This window comes from Physcomitrium patens, chromosome 18 (genome assembly GCF_059467195.1).
Source record: "Physcomitrium patens ecotype Gransden chromosome 18, ASM5946719v1, whole genome shotgun sequence".
Classification (NCBI taxonomy): Eukaryota; Viridiplantae; Streptophyta; class Bryopsida; order Funariales; family Funariaceae; genus Physcomitrium; species Physcomitrium patens.
The window spans coordinates 1,842,159-1,864,372 of NC_143427.1; the positions used below are offsets into that span (position 1 = coordinate 1,842,159).

The 22,214-nt window shown below is 39.3% G+C and overlaps 1 protein-coding gene across 8 annotated transcripts in view; it reads right to left on the minus strand.

The window, feature by feature from the left end:
• The window catches only part of LOC112295539 (uncharacterized), a 33,987-nt gene extending 12,448 nt beyond the window's left edge, over nt 1–21,539 (minus strand). For 2 of the 8 annotated variants that reach the window (XM_024547285.3, XM_024547295.3), the window contains exons 1-45: nt 21,258–21,539; nt 20,884–21,049; nt 20,249–20,352; nt 19,816–19,950; nt 19,214–19,273; nt 18,719–18,816; nt 18,351–18,468; nt 18,014–18,115; nt 17,432–17,635; nt 16,966–17,126; nt 16,352–16,522; nt 16,075–16,155; nt 15,469–15,790; nt 15,136–15,240; nt 14,831–14,926; nt 14,571–14,638; nt 14,163–14,286; nt 13,419–13,730; nt 12,882–13,091; nt 12,043–12,152; nt 11,772–11,868; nt 11,538–11,636; nt 11,122–11,292; nt 10,772–10,846; nt 9,786–10,409; nt 9,040–9,567; nt 8,655–8,798; nt 8,071–8,184; nt 7,706–7,890; nt 7,456–7,564; nt 7,148–7,291; nt 6,593–6,925; nt 6,187–6,437; nt 5,167–5,590; nt 4,779–4,973; nt 4,215–4,318; nt 3,496–3,788; nt 3,192–3,285; nt 2,689–3,078; nt 2,205–2,422; nt 1,720–1,906; nt 1,278–1,611; nt 930–1,091; nt 487–650; nt 65–269 (exon numbers count right to left, since the gene is read on the minus strand). In XM_024547285.3, coding sequence (XP_024403053.1) covers nt 65–269; nt 487–650; nt 930–1,091; nt 1,278–1,611; nt 1,720–1,906; nt 2,205–2,422; nt 2,689–3,078; nt 3,192–3,285; nt 3,496–3,788; nt 4,215–4,318; nt 4,779–4,973; nt 5,167–5,590; nt 6,187–6,437; nt 6,593–6,925; nt 7,148–7,291; nt 7,456–7,564; nt 7,706–7,890; nt 8,071–8,184; nt 8,655–8,798; nt 9,040–9,567; nt 9,786–10,409; nt 10,772–10,846; nt 11,122–11,292; nt 11,538–11,636; nt 11,772–11,868; nt 12,043–12,152; nt 12,882–13,091; nt 13,419–13,730; nt 14,163–14,286; nt 14,571–14,638; nt 14,831–14,926; nt 15,136–15,240; nt 15,469–15,790; nt 16,075–16,155; nt 16,352–16,522; nt 16,966–17,126; nt 17,432–17,635; nt 18,014–18,115; nt 18,351–18,468; nt 18,719–18,816; nt 19,214–19,273; nt 19,816–19,950; nt 20,249–20,352; nt 20,884–20,980 — 8,322 coding nt within the window. In that variant the 5' untranslated portion in view covers nt 20,981–21,049; nt 21,258–21,539. Of the gene's footprint in view, nt 1–64; nt 270–486; nt 651–929; nt 1,092–1,277; nt 1,612–1,719; nt 1,907–2,204; nt 2,423–2,688; nt 3,079–3,191; nt 3,286–3,495; nt 3,789–4,214; nt 4,319–4,778; nt 4,974–5,166; nt 5,591–6,186; nt 6,438–6,592; nt 6,926–7,147; nt 7,292–7,455; nt 7,565–7,705; nt 7,891–8,070; nt 8,185–8,654; nt 8,799–9,039; nt 9,568–9,785; nt 10,410–10,771; nt 10,847–11,121; nt 11,293–11,537; nt 11,637–11,771; nt 11,869–12,042; nt 12,153–12,881; nt 13,092–13,418; nt 13,731–14,162; nt 14,287–14,570; nt 14,639–14,830; nt 14,927–15,135; nt 15,241–15,468; nt 15,791–16,074; nt 16,156–16,351; nt 16,523–16,965; nt 17,127–17,431; nt 17,636–18,013; nt 18,116–18,350; nt 18,471–18,718; nt 18,817–19,213; nt 19,274–19,815; nt 19,951–20,248; nt 20,353–20,883; nt 21,067–21,257 lie in introns of those variants that run through there. The other 6 variants (XM_024547288.3, XM_024547290.3, XM_024547287.3 and 3 more) reach the window with 6 other exon arrangements.
• Nucleotides 21,540–22,214: the final 675 nt, after the last annotated feature.

Genomic DNA, 22,214 nt, shown 5'->3' on the forward strand with positions numbered 1-22,214 from the left:
CAAGCAGATAAAAAGGACAACACATAATTTGCCTTCCTCAGATTAAAGTGATTTGAAGAATGACCTGAATTTCTCGTTTTTTCGCCCACGCTTCAGAATTGCTCAGGTGCATCCAACTGGAATAAGCTTCCAACAACATGTTTGCATTTGCGACAGAAATATTTACATTGAAGTCAGTAGAAATTTCAGGTCGAGCTCTTGGAATTTCGATACGAACTCTTGAAATTTTGGGTTGATCTCGAGCTTGCGGGTCGCTGTCCTGTTTATATCTGGACCATCCAACACAAAAAGTCCATTCAATTATCGGTCTATTTTTTGAAGTTGGACTAATCAGCTTCGTGAGCTTTTACTACATACATTACATTGCTATGCCTGAGCTCCTAGAATTGTGTCAAGTGATGGAGCATCTGAAATTCAAACTGCAACAATATTCACAGTTGAAACAATAATTAGTAAGATATTTAACACATGCATGCAAACACAAACCTGACAATCGCATCACAAGTTTCAATGAGAGGCTCCCAAAGATCAAACTTAGTGTTGTACGTAGTGACTGTCAATGAAAAAATGACTTCTGAGCAAAATGCCTCCATGCGACCGTGCAAGCTTGTTAGTAAACTGGTAATTGACACGTCAAGTAGCGGTGTCATCTGAATTCAGACCAACAAAGGCATGACAGACGCAAGTGGCAGTGTTAGAGAGCACGTTAAAGGATCTGTAATTTTATTTTATAAAAGAAGAGAACAGAAAAAAGAAAAAAGCAGTTTTAGTTCTATATAGTAGACCAAAATAGGCATTCATTATAAATTTATCAGTAACGAAGTGATGAATTTGAAATCAAAATTTTGCGCCGACGGATAACACAGAATATGTTTTCTATGTCACCACTGAAACATTATGCTGTCAGAATAATGAAGATTTGAACGTACGAATCCGCCAAAGTCATCGTAAAATTTAGCAGAGACGCTCTTGATTTCCACAGTTACAGCCAAGTTGTCAGGCTCTGCTTGCCTTCGCAAAGCTATCAACCCAAGTGCACCTTGTGGAGAAGGGCTACCGTAGCTTCCAGGCTTAACTAAAAAAGTCTGTGCCTGCAACAAATTCACATTATAAATTTCTGATACGATCAGCTTAAAAATGTTATATTACCTAAACAAAAAATGCAGCTAAAATATTGAGCGTGGATTCAGAATGCGTACATGACTTTTGAAGTGTAGCAATTAAAGCCACTACTGAACCAAGATTAACTAGATGAAAAGTGCTTCGTGCACACTTACTTCATTCTCTACGAGCCAAATACTCATTGGTTGTTGTCCCGACTTCAAATACTTTGTGGACCAGGGACTGGATTCTGAAAAATTAGCATGACTGACAAGGTCATTCCGCACACAACGGATGCTCCTCATGACATCTTTATCAGGGCGGGAGCTCTTGCCAGCTATGCATCCAATTGCGGAATATCCTGGAGGAGGAACCGGATTCCAGAAGTAAACACCGTTCACATGCCTTTGTTTGGAGATGCGAGCCAGTTCTTGGAAACGTTCCGGTTTGCTAAAAAGTCCCCCTTCTTCTGTGTCACGGAGAACAAGACCAGTGACTGGTGGATCATATCTGCATACAACATATAGAATAAAAAAACAATTCAGCTCTCAGCAGCTGAAGGATGTTCTGAAACGATACATAACATAACTTACATGATACCAGTGATTAGAAAATTACCCTTTCACGGCCAGGTCTCCCAGCATGGCACACCCGGATGGCACATTTGGTCGCCATATGGAGATACCATCAGTAGATCCACTACCCTTGTCCCACCATATTAATTTGAACGTTCCCACATTCTCGAATATCCTACCCGATGAGATCACTGCTGTTAATATCCCGGCGGTGTCCGCTGCCTCTTCGCCTGAAAAGACATTACGGATCCAAAGTCAAAGTATGTCGACAACCCAACGCACTCTAGACGCCTGAGGGACAGTACACCAACCAACGATCGTTACACATTAACAATTTCCACTTTATATGAGACCCTCCGCGGTTGGTATAACAAATTTAGTTAGACTGTCCCTTGAGAGATCGATTTACGAAGGATTCTAACCTCAACAGACAAATTCACAAGGGAAAGTAAAAGCATGAGAAAAGTTCTTGGGATGTGATGTGGTTTTGCAGCACAGCACACATAATTGTTTGATTCAATGTCTTACCGATGGATGACAATGTATGAGGTAGTCTCATTTGTGGTTTAGCCGAGCTTGGAGCTGTCTCTTGCAGGGTAGTAAATTCATAATTTGAGGTAGAAAGGCGAAGGTCATAAGCCTGGGGTTGAATCGATTCTTTTCGATCATTTTGCAAGAAGAAAGTGCCAATTGAGCTATCTGCCCGCCAAAATGCCCATTGCTCTTGTGCACCTGAACCAGAAGTCCTGTAATATGACATAAAATGAGGATATCAGAAAAGAAAAGAAAAGATCTGGAATCATAAATGGTGGCACCTTAAAAAATGGAAAAAGCAGCATAGTATCAAATCCAGGCAATTCAACAACAGGAACATGATACAAAGAGCTCAAGATGTTCAATCAAAAGGATTTACCTTTGCAAATATTAACCAAATTAAAAAATATCGCAAACCATGTCTAACTAATACGGACATGTTGAGGGTTCCTCCATTACTAGAAGAAATGAAACTTACTCACGACTTCCCAGAACATTGATGCAATCTCGCATTGAACATGGGGATGTAAGTGCAGCTAAAATGCACAGGGCTGCTGATTTAGGGGGTTCGTCCTGTCCTTTCCAAACCACACAACCTAGAGCAACATAGCCTTCTGGTGGAATTGGCAACCAGATACAACAGCCTTGTTCCCCTCGCACTTCAGCATCAGGTATGCAAAGCATAGGATTGCCCATTTCTACTTTACTACTATCATTTAAATGTATGGCTCTCCCACCTATGGGAGTCTTCTGGGAAACTTCGTGTGCAAATTCGATTGATGACCATACACGTTTGAATCCCAAAGGTCTCTTCCCGTGTACTAGAGCCATATTCACTGTCAGTACGGCCTTTGCTGGAGGTTTATTCCTACACCACAAAAACAAGTTGTATTCATTGCAATTATTTTGCTCATAGGAAGTGCATAGGATCCACAAATGAATTCAAAATAAATATGTATAAACTTTAAATGATAGACTTACATAGGTGTTACACAATCACCAAGCACTGCAAATCCAGGTGGTGGTCGAGGGTGCCAGAAAGCTAGGTGTAATCCACCCGCTGCGATTTCAGAGTCTACGACACACAAATCTCGTATATTAAGATATGTATCTTATATACAACCATCATATAAAAAATAAAATCAGAACTTGCACTCTGCTTTATCAAAAAATAATATGCAAAAGAGTGATAATTCATTATGTGGTCCACCAACAACTTGTCACCAAGGTGCATAAGTTCACATGGTTACTGTTAATAAGGTACACAATAGGGAGTTAGTCTTACCATCATGTACCCATATTTTCTCGAACTCTGAGCATTGTATCGTAACCTGTTCAGATGTGATACGCATGATCGACATGAAATCATCCTGCAGGAGTAAAATGAGCTGCAGAATGCTGAAGGAGAAGTTCGTATTGATATCTGTCGTGCCAAGACGGATGTTTTGAGTCCCAGTCATCAAGGAATAAGCCACTTGAGCATCAAAAGGCTCCAAGACCCTAACGCCACTTGTTGACTCCACTGTGAAACCATTCACGTTTGCTGAAAGCTCCATATCATCTCCCTTCGTTGAAAATCTACAATGACCAAATGAAAAAAATTTACTGCAATGCAATTATACTCCAAAGATCCTCACATCAGACACAGTAGAAAAAAATAAAGCATGACCAAGAAAAAACTGAGTACGACTTCACCACAGTTATGTAACAAACAAATGGCTAACAAAGTTTTTGGCTTTTAAATACTAAGAAAACTGAAACACAGACTACCAGCGTAACGACCACCACCCCATAAGTAGTCCAAACGTAATTCCATACAGAAACATCCAAATGCACGGATGTGTTTACCACCAAAAGTGGGGAGCTTCATTAACGCGTTGGATTAAACCGCTGAGAATTACATGCTTATGCTTGAAAAAGTAGGTCAATGGACCAGGCATGGTGAACATTAATTGCAGCTTAACGATCTGTTAAATCTTATTTAATCGGCTGCATGCACATTACCTGGCAAAAACATTCATCGTGGCACGAAGGTAGCTCTCCGAAAGAACCGGAACTTCAGATGATCGATTAGTACTATCATAAAGAGTGAGCTCCGGACCAATAGCCTGACACATATCCAGAATATTTTATTAATAGTAGGCAGAGAAAATCACCTAAACTGTAGTTTAATATCGTGAGGAACATATATTTAAATGGTTATATCAAAACTATGAAGCATATCATCTAACGATTATTCCTGCTTAATATTATGCATGTCAACTAGAAGCAGACCTTTGTAAAAGAACATAGGCTTTACTCAAGCTGGGCACCTATCTATATCCCCAAGGTAGCAGCAATTATCATCTATAAGTAAGACCTCAGAACCCATGGGTCGATCGATAACATGGGAATGATTTTATGGATAACAACATTGAATTTAGATTAGCTAGATATATATTGCCTTTCTTATTGAGTTAAACAAACTCCATCAATAATGGTTCAATTTCAGGCTACTGCAAAGTATCTTCTTAGAAAGGCAAGAGCAAGAAAAGCGTGATAACGTAGAATGTCCTTGGCAAGAAATACCTGTAAGTCAAAAACAATCTCCACAGGTAGTTTGTTAACCTCTTCTATGTCCTTTCTATCCGCTAAATGGGATGACCCAATGCTGGATGAATCGAACTCCTCGGGAGGTCCTTCCAAAAATACTCCATCATTCCGAGATGCTGAATAACTACTGTTGCTGCCTAGATAAAGCGATGAATCCAAGCAGACGCCATTCTGCCACAAATAATATGTTTAGAATGAATAGCTTGTCTTCAAATTTCTTAACCTCGATGTTCCTATTCCACACCACCATCATCTTTCCTTAAGACAGAACCAGTACTTAGAAAAAGGTGCTGAGGCTCAAAGCGCAACCAGAATACAGCAATACATGTTGCAAAAGAGTTTTTACGAAAAAGAAAGAACATACCTGAACGATCACATTCCTAAATACTAATCTTTTTCCATCACCGACAAAGATTAACGTCTCTGGAGAAACCATAGCTAGATCTTCATCGTGTCGGTTCAATAATCGTAGTGTATTTCCTTGGCCATCGTAGGTATATTCTTGAATACCTTCGTAATCAGCAACTAAAGGCTTCTTCGGTGAAATTCGAACTTCCCGCACTTTCTGCTTAAATACATGATCATTCAGGAAAATCCCATTCTTCATGTCCAGAGGATCCTCTTCTCCCTTCTCGGCCAGCATCGTGTGCATTGATGGGACGAAGAACTCGCCAACCGCCAACAGGAAATCAAAGGCAACCACTACCCGAGGACGCTGAATGCGAAGAAAAATTTCTTGTTTTGTTGGACATAATTTCGCATCGACTACAAGCATCGTCAAACCAGATCTACAAAGAGCAAATTCATTGGTTATAAGATATCAGACTAACACAAATATATAAATTTACTCAAGAAATGTGCTACATCAATACATTTGAATGTACACACAAAAGCAAGCAATTATAATGAGCAGTTAAAAAAACCATAATGTTGTGTGATCATGCAAGAAAGGTTCCTCACATATAAATCAGGAACCGCAGCAAACAAACCTTAGCCTGTGTCATTAATCGACGACATTACTCCTCGTATTTCAAGATACAGAAACAAAGACATTTGACTTTCTTTTTATCTAGACTAAGGCAGATGAGCAAGAAAGTGGATTGATATGGCAACTTCTGGGTTTACGATAGAATAAGCAGTAGAAGTATACAACCCAGTTACATACGTCGAAGAATTTCTGCTGTTATTCAAAATCTGCCTAGTAACAGTATTGGGGATCTATTAAGAAGATACAAATTCAATGTTGCAAATTCAAACTCTAATGCACGTAGAAGTACATATTGGATTAAAAACAATGAACAAGAATGCAAAGGAAACTTTCAACAGACGAACAAATACGTTTGGAAGTCGTTTACTACGAAGACACAATATGAAAAGGTCGTACCCCCACCCAGGCGATGTGTTGGAGGATCCAGCTGCAGTCTCATCTTCAGTTTTGTTTTCCCTGTTTCTTCGAAAGTGATGAAGGTCATCCCCTAAAGAGCTTGGTGCCTGATCATCGGCATGCCCAATCATATACTGCATTTCCGGATCGGTTCCTTCACGTTCATCTTTGAGACTAAGCCTTTCCAGAGATGCCATGAAAACTGATTCTTCAACGTTATTTCCTTTGTATGAAACCCATGCGCCAATTACCTACAAGTTCCACATGACATTTCAGCTGATGAACCAAATGGCCAAACATATAAACAACACAACGTTCGTCTTAATGCCCATATCAAATCACACATTGAAATAAAAACCATAGGCAAACGCTATTTTTTTTACTACGGTCTCCTTTCACATCTAACCTGGACAGTTGCGAGAGATGCATCTCTAGCGCCGCCAATAAATAAACGGAGCTCAACCAGATCAATCCCCACACCAACTTTGATAGTTGTGTACGGTTTCTCAATTGGCGAGCTCCTCCTTCCGTGACCTTCATTGTCCTCTGATTCTAAATCCTCAGTGACAACATCTGCCCCATTAGCATCTTCTCCTGCTAACTCTGGAGCTCCACCCTCCAAGGATTCATTTTCATACAGAGTAGGAGGTAAATCTGGTACTTCGGCCATATTCTGTGTTACACACTCAGTTATCACCTGGTACTCCTTGTCAGAGAGTGATGCTCGAAGCTCTTCAATCTGCGAATAAGAAGTGTTTAGATAAAAGAAAAGAAGTAACAACTTTCAGATAAATTCTGTATTATTGATGAAATTGCCATACGGAAAAGATGACGACGAACAGAAAAAATGAGATATTTTCTAATAACTTCAGCACAGTTACACATTGTTAGTGTAGTTTTTTATGCTTAGAAAGCTGCACAAAGAAAGGTAGGAAGAGAGAGATGATCTGAAACAGATCACCTTGACTGTTCCTTCGATACTTGGCACCTCATGCCAAAGGTCACGTAAGGGTCGTCTTACTACCAAACCGATGCCTCTCGCTCGATCAAAAATCTCATTCCCAATAACATTTCCAACTCCAATGTTTAGGCTGACATCTTCAATCTGCAGAATCAAGCTCGAAACAAATTATCGTAGTGTATACACCCTACGTCATGGCGTTCATATCCAAGTTATCATCACATGATTCCAATTTAAACAACTGGTTAGCATGTCGCACATTGAAAGAAACCATTTTAACAAGTCACTGCGTCACATAAGAAAATTACATCAAGCTTGATTGTTTCCAAGTGAATTGCTCCGAGTTGCTCCTTCCCACCACCAGTCCATTCAGAGCTGCTACGAATGTTGATATGTAGAATATCAAGCTCCATGAAACTGATTACATGGCAAAAATTTGGAAAAGATTCATACGTGGTCGATTCACCGGAGGATAAGGAGGATTAACACAACAAAATAAAGAACTCAGCCCAGATGCACGGACATCATCTAAAATGGCAGAGAACAGATAGGACTCACTCAGTACTGTAAGTTCCTCGTGGCATTATGATGATAGGCTTCGAGAGAGAAATATCTAACTTCAGTGATGGTTGTCCCTCTATCTCTGACTGAGAAAAAAGTTTCTCGTAATCTGAGGCGCGATCTTTTAGCTTCATCACATAGCCCGAAGTTTGAGGAACAAGACCCATGAAATAAGCAATGATCTGCACAAAAGCTTTAACAATCATAACAATAAAGCAGATGTACAAAGTTTTTCATCTTTCAATTACAAGAGACCAAAAAGATTTACAATGAACTTGACAATACGAGGCGCTAATACCCATCACATTGCGAGAACCTTGACATTTAAATGGCATTCCTTAGGAACAAGTAACTGAACACACCTCCTGAATGAAACGGTTGAGGAACACCAGTCTCACTTCTGAAAGTTTTCCAGTAACACTAAAATCATAACCCTCATAATCAAGGTCGTCTTCATTGAACGACACAAATTCCAACTGCATGTGCGAATATCAACATGAATTTGACGATTAATATTCAAGGTACAATAACCAGAACCATGGTCTCATCAAAAATGTTTCAAGCCTCTCTTGTGTGTGTAAAGAAATCAATACTCACAAAAAAATAAAAAGAATTCTCATATAATACAGGGAGGCATTTTTAAGTCAACAGAAAACAGACTTGGATAAGTCCAATTAAGTGTTTCACGCAAAATTCTTATTTATAATTACTTCTTAACACGGTGAATAGCTGTCATGAAGTTCACCTAGGTCTTGGCAGTAACTTAGAAAGTGAAGAGGACTTTTAGAATGAGGAATTATAGGAGAGCATTCTTACAATACACTGGCAGAGAAGGACAAAAACCTTCGCCAACAAACCTTTTACTTTTTCAACAGTTCAAGTGAGTTGAGTCATGCAAAAATAACAAGGAATTCGAAAAATGAGCTTCAGATAATGAAAGCTCAACCTCAATGAAAGATGAACCGCCTGGATCCCTCATATCACAAATGTACTGGTAAGGAATGTCTCTACCGTGATGGTCCGTCGCATTATCGTCAGTTACACGAAGATTACCCAGAACGGCATTCACTCCCCATGATTCTGGATAAATCTAGTCAGATGCACAAATTCCTTCAGATCATCAATTAGAACAATTCCACATAAACATCCTTCACAATATTCAACTATCACAAGAGCAAAGGAACGAAGTAATTGAAGGCGAGTTTTTCAATCAATCCGAGAGATATTCCTCCAACAATATTAGATCATTAGGTGAAAATAAAAGTACAGAAAAGCAGTAAAGACTTTCAACAATTATTTTGATGGAAAACGTTATGAAGAGCCATTATTACCTTCACGTCCGTGTGAAAATTGTCTTGGGAGAGAGTTGATAATTGTGAGCCATCTTCCTTGTTCAGGACAACTTCAGCATGCTCCATATCTAATACCAACAAAAGGACCATCCTATTTTTCCCTTTACCTAGCAGCCCTTTGACAACTGATTCTTCTTCTTTTGGAGGCAGCTTGACATTGCCCGTCTCATCTACATCTTCCACAAATTTTGGATCGATTGCGGTAACAATCACATCTGCATTTACAGGCATGGACTGGGACTCTTCCTGATAAATAACCTTGTTCCTATCGGCGTCTTGGTTAACCTCATTCTTATCTTTATTGTCGATATCTAATGGACCAGGGGCACTTTTGATTTCCTTGTTTCGAGACCGTGGTGCATCTACTTTCCTATCTCCAACAGTGAAGGGCGACTCTTCGTTTTTCTTAGGCTGGAACTCAGCAGTGAGGGCAGACACCAGATCTAAAGCAGCAATGATTGTTGGCCGATTGCAGTTAAATGACAGTGCTGAAAGTGATATTCGCACCTATTATGTCAAACATATTTTTATGAATGCTCACATAGAAAAACAACTACCATATGATTGTGAAAAAAGAACACCTCATAATATAGAGATGTAAGGAGATGCAATATCACACAATGAACTCTGTAATGAGAAATATACGATTTACACGTTCAACTTATGCCTAAAAGCACACAATTAAAGTAGGTCTACAACAAAGCATTGAAAAATTGAATTCTAACCTCATTGTCAATAGAGGCATATGTACGGGACTCTGGTGAAGTCATGATAACTTGGGCCTTCACGAAGCTCTCTCGGTCCTCGATATCAGTTACATCATGATCACTTTTGCTCCGGTCTGGTGAAGCAGACCCCGGCAAGAGGCCTACTTCTCTCTTGAAACTTGGAGGCTCATGATTGTCAGCTTCACCATCAATTGCGTCATAGAACTTAACCGCAAGATCAGAACTACTGTCCCGTGTATGTAAACTAAATGTACTTGAGCTGCTTTCATAATCACTTTCGTCGTAAGCGTCAAAGAAATGCTCATCTCCTGAAGAATTGTAGCGACTAAGCATTGGCTTAGACATACCGGGATTCCTAGAGTTGTTACCAGATCTATTTATTAATACTTCGCTTCTTTTATCCTTCAATTTCTGATCTTCCAGATTTTCCAGGTGAGTGTGTTCGTGAGGTGATGTGGGCCTGCTGCTTTCATGATGTTGTTCTTTGCGTTTTTTCTTGATGTATGATCGCGCTAGATATCGGCAAGAATATGAAACATGACCATGGAACTTATCTTCTATTTCTAGGGATTGTAAGACAGCTCCAACCAACATCTGGTTCTTGCTCACAACAAGTTGAACCTGCAGAACAAGTGCCTACTTAATAGATAGTGGTGCGATGCTCAGCATAAATACGTGTGCAACTTCAGATTGAGAAAACAATGCAGCAATGATGCGACTGCTCAAAGAGATGCATACTGCAGACAGATATCTAAACGTCTCTAAGTACACGACACACTTGCCATGACAATAATACATCACAGTAAATTCGTCACAAATCAACACATCAACTACCATGTTGACACCTAGTACAAATACACGATTTATGCGCAAATGTCTGCTATGCAGATCAAGCCGAGTAAAAATCAGTGAAAAAATCCAAAGCTTAGTGGCTGATTACCGGAAAACATTTTTAAGATCAGAATGTAAAATTCACATGTTACCTTAGTCCCAATGGCACGGAATTCCAAGAGGGGTTTCTCAGGTGCAAGCAACATCTTTTGTGACGTGAGCTCAATCTGCACAAGGCAAGTCATCATGACTTACGAATCCATTTGCTCGAGTGTTTACATTTACATACACATGCAAATAATGGTCACATACTGTAATTGGATGTAGATAATCAGAATCAATAGTGTAAATTTACAATGTTTCTTTCAAATAAACCAGCATCTCGGTATCAGATTCAAATTCATACCAGATAGACCAGTAAGTGAAATTATGAGCACGAAAATTCTAGCGCACGGATATGTGTCACAGTCAAGCATTTTGATATTCTAGCAAGGCAGCTTACATCACGACTGTTGCTCATGACAATTTTCAACTCATCAAGAACACCAGTGAAGAAGATGGTTTCTTGCTCAGTTAGCTTTGTTTGGCCTGTATCTGGAGACACAGGAATATTTTCCTCCGTATCATCATTCTGAGCCCTTCCACCCAGACATCCTGCAACTGCTACAGGACTCTGAATTCCCGTTGTAACGCACGAGATAGTCAGAACTTCTATTTGCTCCCAAGATGCACAATCCACAAGAGCAGATGCCATCGAACAAAATTCGAATTCTAAGTCAAAAAATGCGGATCTAAAAGCACATGAATAAGTTTTCAAGCAATACTAAAGCAATAGCACGAAGAACTTTCAAAGTCAAGAAAGAATTAAGATTTCAAGTAATTATAAAGTAAGGATTGCAATCCAGAATTTTCACTTACAGATGCCCGATATATTGCTCGTGAGAAACGCTCTTGCCACTTATTTCTTGCATATTCGTCCACAAAACGCAGAAGAAGCGCTCCAGCAGATTCTGCCACCTGTACTTGGAATTAAAGCAAACCAGGAATTTATTATGGTATATGTTGAAAGCAATTTACATCTAGTATACTGAAATGAGTTGTTACTGTGAAGATAAATCCATTTCAATTCCCAAAAAGTGAAAAGGAAATTACCTTGCTAACAATTTGCCCAGCATCACATATAGCGATGACGTTCTCCACACCTCCCAAAGATTCTTTTGGAAGGTTAAAGACCTTTTTACCTATCAAACTAATCAGATAACAAAACGTTTAGTTCATATGGGACAAAAAGAAAATTGCACATCATAAAGCCCAAAACAAACGAAGTAGCTAGCCGTTGACTGCAGGTCCCTAAAATATAAAAGGATGAAGAAAAGATCGAAGATCATGCACAATCATGTCTAGGTAGTGAAAATTGGCATACGAATGAAACGTTTTATAGCTGCGTGATGATTCGGATTCCAATAGATAAAAAAAAGGCCCCGCCAATGCACCATAACGGCTCTCCCATTTAGCTTCTCTGTGACCCACCCCCTGCACGAATAGCAGAAGAGTGAATCAACATACACGACAGCCATCATGACAGAGAATGTGATACTCATGGACCTAGCAACATCTTCAAGCTTGCAGGATGGTAATTCTGCAAAATCTTGGAAACGAAAGCGTACGGCATGTTATGCGCATATTAGATTAAGATAATAGCACTACAAAGTCGGTCCGTTTCTCTTTTAATGTCTACATAAAACAACAGGAAAAAAACATAAGATGGAAACTTTGAACCAAGGTTCATTTTTATTCCAGGCAACACACTGTTCAACTGGAGAGGTCCTAGCACAAAGTTTCATCAAGAGCCTTCCCTTGGAAACTGATAGCCAGGTTTCCATTCAAGAGCTTAGTAGTCGATAATTCACTAAATCTTGACGTCGAACAAAATAATACAGTAACACTGACAATAACACCAGGTAATGTTGCAAAAAATTCAAAATCTATTACAAGCAGGACAAATACTGTTGTTTTATAAGAAAGCCACATTTTCAGAAAGAAAGAAAGAAAGAAAGAAAAACTAAAAAACAACTCAAAACAAAACAAAACAAAGCACACTGGCTATCGTAATTTGCCGAAAGTGCTAACTAAACTTCGCAAATAAACCAATCGCATCATGAAGTATTAACCCTAAACATGTGCTTCAATTAAAGTTAAATTTGTGAAGTAGCTCTTATGATAGAGTATCAACAATGGAGGGTTTGCAATGAGTAAGCACACCGTCCAGGAGAGAACTGACATCTGTCCATTAAAATCTGGAGAGTCCCATGGTCGAAAAGCAGAACGGGTATCCTCTTCATTAGATTCATCACCGAAAATCCCAAAAACTTGCATGATCCGATGGTATCGTGCAGGAGAGAATTGGAATCCGAGGGACTGCAACCTTACTGCCACTCTAGTCGTAGGGTAATTTGGGTGTGGCACACAAATCTGCGTCACAACAGTTAGAGGAATCAATGCATGTACTATGTTTGTATGTGTGGGTGTGCTGAATACCACTATACTTGAAAGCTAAAAATTGACATACCAAATCCTTCATTGAATGGAGAAAAAAATCAGGAGCTACGTTTTACAACAATAATCCAACACTTAATTTCTTCCCTTATTAACTCCGGCAACCCAAATCCTATGACAGCGGTGTCTTCACTTGAACATCACAACTACTGGGCTGTAAAATGAGATCTAAACTACAACTAAAAATAAAACACAATCGATTGCAAACAGAGTCCATGTCCAGCAAATATTTATGGGAGTTACCTGTTCAAGCGCAACTGTTATTCCAGTTTTCTCCAGCATAGGCAAGAAGAATAAACCTCCATCATCATCTCGTTTCCCTTCAGAAGCGCCAGTGTCTTTATCTCCACGGTTCTTTAGACTTTCTACACTATCAGGCTGATAAAGCACATGATCATTTACAACATGAAGTCTGCCAGTCTCAGGGTTCACATTATACTGCTTTCGCCAATCATAATCACCATCTACTAAAAAAGCTGAAATGTCCTTTAGGCGAATACGGAACCGCATGTATAATTGATGTTCTTCACTTAAGTCGTCAATAGGGCCATTCTCCTACAACACGTTGCATCGAGAAACAATTTAGGCATTCTCATTCGGCAAAACGGTAAGTACCCTGATATCATTGATTAGGTACAAAACACATGTACTATTGAGTACTTCCGAAAAACATGAAGACATTTGTTCTTTCTTCTCTTTCAAAATAGACATCAAATTCGAAAAGTTTGGCCGGCAATCGATTCAGGAATACCATGATTTCTTGCAGGACTACAAAAACATGCCATAGAAGTCTGTTTGTGGGAGAAAGGAAAGAAAAAATGAACAATCGTAAAGTAAATTAATTTTGTAACAAAACTGCTTTCCAAGTCAATGACACCTACCTCAAAGGCTAAGATATGACAGAAAGTACGAAACTAGCAAAGCATCACACGATGTCCACAGCCTCACAGTTTAGAACCCAAGATCAAACAATGCACAGGTACTTACTGGTAAGGTATTAATGTTCAAATAACCCAAGTCGAGGAACATTTTGCATTTGTGCTGGCCATCAGGATAAAAATCAGTGGGTATGGTGACTTTGGGAGCAGCAATATCTAGGTCCAACAGAAACCTAGATGAACACCGCAAGTCAAGCCACGCTCAATAACATATTAGAACACGCTTACGTTAGATGTTGTTAGCAGATATACTGCACTACACACGGTGTTTTTCCCAAGAGAAAAGATTAGAAATGGGTTATAGCACACATACAAATGTACATCTGAACCCACCATTTTATCCCTAACCAAGGTACCATGTTATACCTATAGCCAGTCTATATGTTTCAGTTAGCACTTTTTTGACTACCAAACAAGATTCAATCTTACATTACTTGCTCAGAAATAATTCTCTTACTTGGGCTTGTTTTTAAGAGCATCATGCAGTTGTTGCTGAGCATTTTTGGAAACCTCATTCACGGTTGACTGCACATCTCAATAACGCCTAAATTAACCATGGCCACAAGATTCCAAAACCAAGATTCTGTCAAATTGAACATCGCACGAAAGCACCTATATAATGATGGGAAGAGAAGAAGCGACTTTCAGGTACAAATATCATCATCTCTGAGATAAGCCAATTGTTTAACACTCTTAAGTGTGTGAAATACTACGAACCTGTAACGCTGCAGCTGTCTGAAGGGCAACATCTCGGCTTACAGCTTCTTTGCTCGAAAAGAACTGAGAAATCCTTTGTAAGCTTTGCAATCGTACCTGTAAATAATCAGCACATGATAATTAAATAAGTAGCCGGCACTAAAATCTAGACGCAAGAAACATTCCGGGTAATACTGGTTCAAATGTTACCAATACCACTCATTACCATCTAATCAGATAACTGCATTATCATTTCCAGACTGAAAAAACAGCAAATCTTCAAGTTTATGTGTATGCTTGTGAGTGAGAAAGGAGAGGTCACATACAGTCACATAGCAGGGAGCAGCCTTAGCCTCCAACGACCAATCCAATTGCTTATCCCATGGACTTAGTATGAAAGTACCATACAATGAGTTCTCTTCATGTGCACTCTAGGATCCAGCCGCAGGACAAGTAAATCAAAGCACTTGTTAGCAAATATAAAAGAGTTCCAATATCTTAAGTTCCTGTTACAACCACTTGTTATCTGAATTAATATAATTTATGGTATAGAAGACTATAACTGCTATACCACAAGTAGTTAAATATTGCCCCTACATAGACTTCGCCTTCATATCAAATACATGAAAGCTGTTTATTGAACTGTGGTGTACTGGTACCTCTCCAAGAAGTCCTTCTGGAGCAGCTATCTTGTAGGAATTTAGTCCAACACTGAAGACCTTGGTTTCAGGATATAATTTAATACCACACCTCAGGCCTTCGGCTGTAAGCGCCAGAATGCTTTCTCCATTCGCTGATACCAATTTTGTACCGTTGTGTCGCATATAAACTTCCACAACAGCATGTAGCATGTTGGGTTGGTCTGCCGCAGGGGCTATAGGAGCTGGTGCGCCTTGTTCATACCCAATGTCATAATCAATCCTTCTCCAATCATTATCTGTAAACTCTTTGCTACCAGCATCATTGTCATCAACACCGCCCCTGCTTAAAGAAAAGCAGATCAGTAAGTAAGAGTGTCGTTGACCTAGATGATTAAGATCATTTCAAATCCTATAAATTAGATTTAGGATGAAATGAAAACTTTTTAAGTATACCTCTCAACCGTTTGGCAATTTTAGTGTAAATACTTGCTGTTCGACAGAATATGATAAACCATTGCTCAAACGATCTTAAACCTTCGAGCAGAAGGTTCTGGTTTCCTGCGTGAAAAGCAAGTCCGAATCCATCCAGCACTCTACTACTAAGTGATGTGAGTAACAAATTACCATGTAAATGACCACCAGCTCCGTTTAACTCTTTCTTCACCCTTTTTTCTCTCCTGATCCACAAATGCATGAGCCAACATTCTGTACACACCAGAGGTAAGTAAAATATTGGTTAAGAATCGGTGGGACAGAAATATCAAGTTGCTGACTATTAGTATTATTGCAAGCATTCTTAGGCAGCGAAAAATCAGCGCCTTAAACGTTTGTGAGCACAGTAATAGGTAAATTAAAACAATTTACATATTATCCAGTACATCCATGCAAGTAGTACAATTACCTCCATTGAATAATTATCTCAGAATCAAGCTGGCGATCCAACTCCATAATGTCCTTGTTATCATTGATAGACGTAGCCTTTGGATTTGATTGAAGAGCCTCAACATATTTTGACAAATACTGTTTGCGTATTCTTGAGTAAAATAAGATCTGATGCCATGAAAGGTGACCACTAAAAAAAAAAAAAAAAAAAAAAAAAAAAAGTGAGTTAATTAGAGCTGATTAACAATATGAACCTGTTGATCAAGGAAGTCATTGTGCTTGTGCGTTTGTTCCTGGTGAACAACACCCCTGCTTACTTGTTCTCAACCAACTAATATGTAAGAATAAAATTAAAGGGCAACAGCTGTTAAATCACTTCAGTCATTGTGTATGCCACGCAACGCTTAAAGAACACAGCCCAAGGTTTGAGACACAATCCCGGGACGTTTGCAGATGCAATCAAGAGGACAATTCCTCGACAATGATACCACTCCAACTTCATTTTCAAACCTTTTCCAAATATGGTCATTCGTGAAATATTTAAGGCCATCACCCATAAGATTCTAAAACGTTACAAGTCAAAGCTTGCTCGTTCAATTACAACACGATATTCAGTGTCTGAATTAGGCGCACCTTGTTTTTTTCTGGTCTTCCAGTACAGCAGTATACGCATAATGCCACCACCCTTTCGTGTCTTCTTGAATACTTCTACTAGGACGGTAGTGAGCATATTGCACACGTTTACTAAACGCCGAAATATTTTCAGCCAGCTTTATAACATCTCGATATTGTTCCTACATGATCGGACCACCATGAGAATAGTCTATTGTACAAAAGAGGCTTAATTTCTCACGCTAGAAACACCCGCAGACTTAAAAAGAAATTATTGGTAACGCCAAATGCAAAACAAACAAACAAACAAACAAGGTCGATAAGGAGAAAATTTAGTTCTGCTGTAAAGAAACAAGAGCTTCAATTAATAATACAAAACACATAGAACCACGAACGATAAGGGGTATGCAGACTGTTTAAATAATTTCATTCCCTAATGAGCCATAACGTAAAAATCGAAAGTAGAGAATGAAGATAGAACATATACCTCAGTCAAGCTAATCGTGACATCATCCAATATAGCGATAGCTTTATGAGCGGGCTTATCTGGACTAGGTGTATCCTTCTGTCCAAGTTTGAAATACCTCGCTGTGCCACCAACAGGCTCGAGAACATACTGGTGATCTGCTATCCAGGGAGGCTTCTCTCTCCCATAAGCAGATGGTTCTTCCGCAATGCCTGGTAGAAACACCTGCCAACAAAATTATAGTCATGTCAAATTAATTTCTAAAAGCCAGCAGGATAAACACTTGACCTTAAAAAGAGGGATCGAACATCCCTTCTCGTTTACTACGACAGATTAAAAGAACGACGCCACATAGATTTTACTCGCATACAATGTAGACTTGTTGTATATCAATGAGAAATAATCACAAGAAAAAAAGAATCAAGAAATCTAGCTTGCAACCCAATGAGGATAAAAACTCACCTCGGTACAACAACTAACTATGCGCCTAATTATGTGAAACATATAGTATTTACCAAATGTATACAAAACACCATCAAGCATACTGATGATGAATCGATAAGTGTGCTTATTGCAAGCGTATTTTAAAGTAAGCTTTGGTACCTTGCTCCAATCCTGCGGCACAATCTCATCCCAAGATTTTTCCATAGGCCAAGCTTTGGTGTCTGCATCGAAATAGAAGGACAATCGATTCAGCTCTCCAGACTGCATATTCACAATATGACCAGTTAGCGATACAATACAAAGCGAATAACTACTGTGTATGAATAAAAATTCGGAATTTACACACGTGAAATAAGTCCATCAATGCAAGAATTGAAGGAGCTATACCAACGACGTCCACTGCAAAACGGCTCAGCACAACATGCATTTCAACAGTTCCACAGCGCAAAGGCTTTCGAGCAACAGAAATATCTCTCAGAATACAAAAGGTACTTGCCTTCTGCACACGGTCAAGTGCACCACCAGTGACAAAAGTCTCTTTTCCATCTTCATCCACGGTGACAGCGGCTAGCTTGGCTAACGTTAGACCCACAGCAAAAGGATGCCCAGCGTTGCTGCGACAGAAAGGAAAAGACAAAAGAAAAAAAAAAAGAAAAAAACGCCTTAATGAACAAACATATCTTTTTGTACAGCTTGCTGCGTGAGTACTGAGTGGACTATTGATCAGACTGATTACTCATCGATTTGACACATACTGAACAATAAATAGAAGGAAGCAAACACTTTCGAAATGCTGGACTAGTAGATTAGGTCTCTAGTCAGAAACAAATGAAGTATGTCTGAAATTTATACAAGTCTCCGTACCTCTCTTCGTCCTCATATCGAATGTGGATGTTAGTAATGGACAGCTTCAAGTTTCCAATAACAGTGCCAATTAACGACCCTAGCCATGAGGAGTTGCTCTGCAATTCAAGAAACTTGCATTTCATTTCCGTCTCTATCATATCATAACCTGCACTTTGTGTCAGACTGAAACCTCAGGATACCAGCAACAGAACAACTCTTACAAAGTGGTGGACTAACATCAACTTGATTATCAGCATGCACAAGAACGCCAGAAACCTGAATCTTATATACATATATATATATATATATATATCCACATAAAATTTCATATTAAAAATAATAATAATAATAATAATAATAAGTTAAAATTTAAATAAATGAAATAGAACATCTTTTCATTGAAAAAATGTAGTAGATTTGTGTCGCAAATAATGCCAAGAATTTTAGGAAAATGCAAGTGAGAACTACGATTTAGCTAAAAATCAAATCATAAGCAATTGATAGATCATGTACCTCCTCTTCAGCTTTTCTCGTGGGCTCTGCCTTGCTCCTCAGAAGCTTTTCTTCCTCTTCCTGCAGACATCACAAGAAATCACCGTCCTCACGAATGCTACTCCAGCAATTAACCTCCCACGGCAAGGTAATCAATTTTGTGTAGAATGCAGGGTCAAGCTAAAATCGGTGAATCAAAGCTTCAGAATTTTTCATATGCATTTGATGAAGCTCGCATACTGCTATCTGAAGGTCTAATTTTCTTGGCTTCGATTTCTGAACATCTAAGAGTATCGTCAGCAGTATCTTAGATGATTCGAAACCTGGGATTCCAACATGATCATGCTTCTCAATTCCAATCTTATGATGCAGCCAGATGTGAATCACCTCGTCTAAACTATTAAAGGGATCACTCTATGTTGACCTCTCTTCATTGATCAGAGATGCAGAATAGCCACCCGTAAAAAATTCAGCCTTGAACATGAGTAAATGGACTGCCAATAGAGCTTGTAAACCGCCCCTGTTTGGCGTGCAAGCAAGCTGACCATGCTCATGGTCAACAGCACTTACGATAACAAATCTTTTGGGAACCTAATCAAGAAGGCATGTAGAACGAGCATTACCCTCACACGTCGGCTCTTTGCTTCCTGCACCGAGTCGCCATCACCTCCTTTCACGTTGGTCGCAGGTTCGGCTAGTATAAAAATGCGGTCAAGTTCAACTACCACAGGCTCTTGTCCGAGACGGCTCCACGGGACCTAGAGTCATCATGGTCATTAGCTCTATCTTGAGGAAAGCTCTCAAAATGGGAAATAGTCTACGATCCTCTGTCCTCTATTAACTGTGGGCGTAAGTTAAATTACGAAGTTTCATAAGATCATAACCAACTCATTCTAGTCCAAGCCCTAATCCTGTGCAAAGATGAGATTTGAATCGTCCAACTGCGATAAAAACTTGATGAGCGTAATGTGCAGCAATCCCTGCCAAACTCTGCCTTATCAAGTAACAACCAGGACAGCTTACCATATTGATAGAGCAATAAAAAGTACGTCATACCTTAAGTCTCACAGACCCAAGGAATCCCGCCTTGACTTTTATTGGCAACTTGAGAGCATTGAGAGCCTCCGGCTTAAGCTGCATATTTGTGAGCTCCACATCTCCTACACTCCGAATGTTCAACAAAATAAATAAATAAATAAATAAAATCAATGACAGACACAGATAGTAGGTCATGGAACTCAGAAGTGCCAATAACCCAAAGTTACTCAAAGTGCCTTGCCTCGAATATTTCTATACCACAGTACGAAACCAAAAACCTTGTGTTTTAAAATTCTCAGAAGGCAAGCTTCAAGATTCAAACTGCATTTATACGAACATGTGCAGGACGTACAATCAACTCCGTCCCAAGAATTAAGATTACTGAAGCACTTGAGCCAAGAAAATAATGCATTGAGAACATGATCATTTCATCAACCGTGAGTACTGCCATCTTCCACATAGTGTTGAGGATTTCGTGAATTAATTCACCAATGCTTACGAAGCACAACCTACTCCGAGCATATCTTCGTCTTCAAGCGGTCAGCCTTGCAGAATTTCAAAAACAGCGGCAACTAGACAGAATCACTTCCAATCCAATCGCTTACACTGATCATCTGATCAAAACCCGAAATGGAATAGGGGCGAAAACTGACCTTGCCAGACAGAGAACTTGAGCGCTTCCTTGGAGAGTCCATTGATATACGCGCCAAGGTACTTCTCCAAGTAAAACGCCAACTGTTCTTCCAACATGTTGTCTTCTTCAGGCCTACTCCGCCTCACGCTGCACTTCTACCTCGGCATCCATACGACTCCTCTGCCCTGAATTCCAATTACCACTACCACCTCACACTCATCACCGACTAACGCACAATCCTTGATCAAACGATCAACCATCATCAAAGAAAAAGAAGAAGAAGAAGAAGAAGAAGAAGATCGCAAAACACCAGTTTCGGAACATGCCAAATTCACCACAAACGATAAAAATAGCGCATCAACCAATGACGAGAGGCAATCTGAAGTTCCCGACCTCGACACCTCCAATTTTGGCCAGCTACAAGTTCGCAAAAGGAGGAGGAGAAGGGCAGGATCCCGGAAGACAAGCAACGGCAACGCGCTCCGTAAGATTTGAAAAAGCGACCAGGAAGGAACTAACGAAGAGAGTGAAACAGAGATATATGGGAGTTAGTAGTCGTCGTAGCAGTAGGGGAGGGAGGGTGGCCATGGAGAGAAGGGAAAGGGGGAAGATGGAGATCAGTGCAACGCAACTCAACGCAAAGGGCAAAGAAGGAGGGGGGGCAAAGGCAAGGCAGAATGAATGCCCCGAGATACGACACACACGACCCCCCCCCCCCATATTCTTTCCATGTTCCTCATCGCTTTACTTCTTTATTCCTTCCTGCAGAGTCTCTCTTTCCTTCAAAAAGCAGGACAAACTATTAAACATATATGTAAAGTTCTACCCACCACATACTTCATTTAAGCAGCTCGGTACTAGCTAGCAAGCAAGCAAGCAACACACATGATCGAGACAACAACTCTATCCAAAACTTAAATCCCTTCTTTCCTATATTTTTAAAAAGATAATTATTTTATAGAATAGCATGGTGGTGATATATTGGTATCAACTCAAAAAATGGCACAATAAATATTATTATTGCATTGATATAAATCTAAAATATGAGTGTTATAATTGTAAGCATTCATTTCTATATATTGTTCATAAATATTTTATATTAATTCCATAAAAATAAAAATAAAACTAATGTCTTCTATTAAAATCAATACATTATAATATATAGAAGTTTTCTAAATAAATAATTTAATATTTAAATATTACCATGTTGCAATGAAAATGAAAGTATAAAACTATATCTAATTAGTGTATAAAAAGTATTAAGAATTAACAAGTTTCAAGTATATTTAAAAGATATTAATAACTTAAGGAATCTATAAGTGGACACCTCTTTTTTATTATGTCAGCATT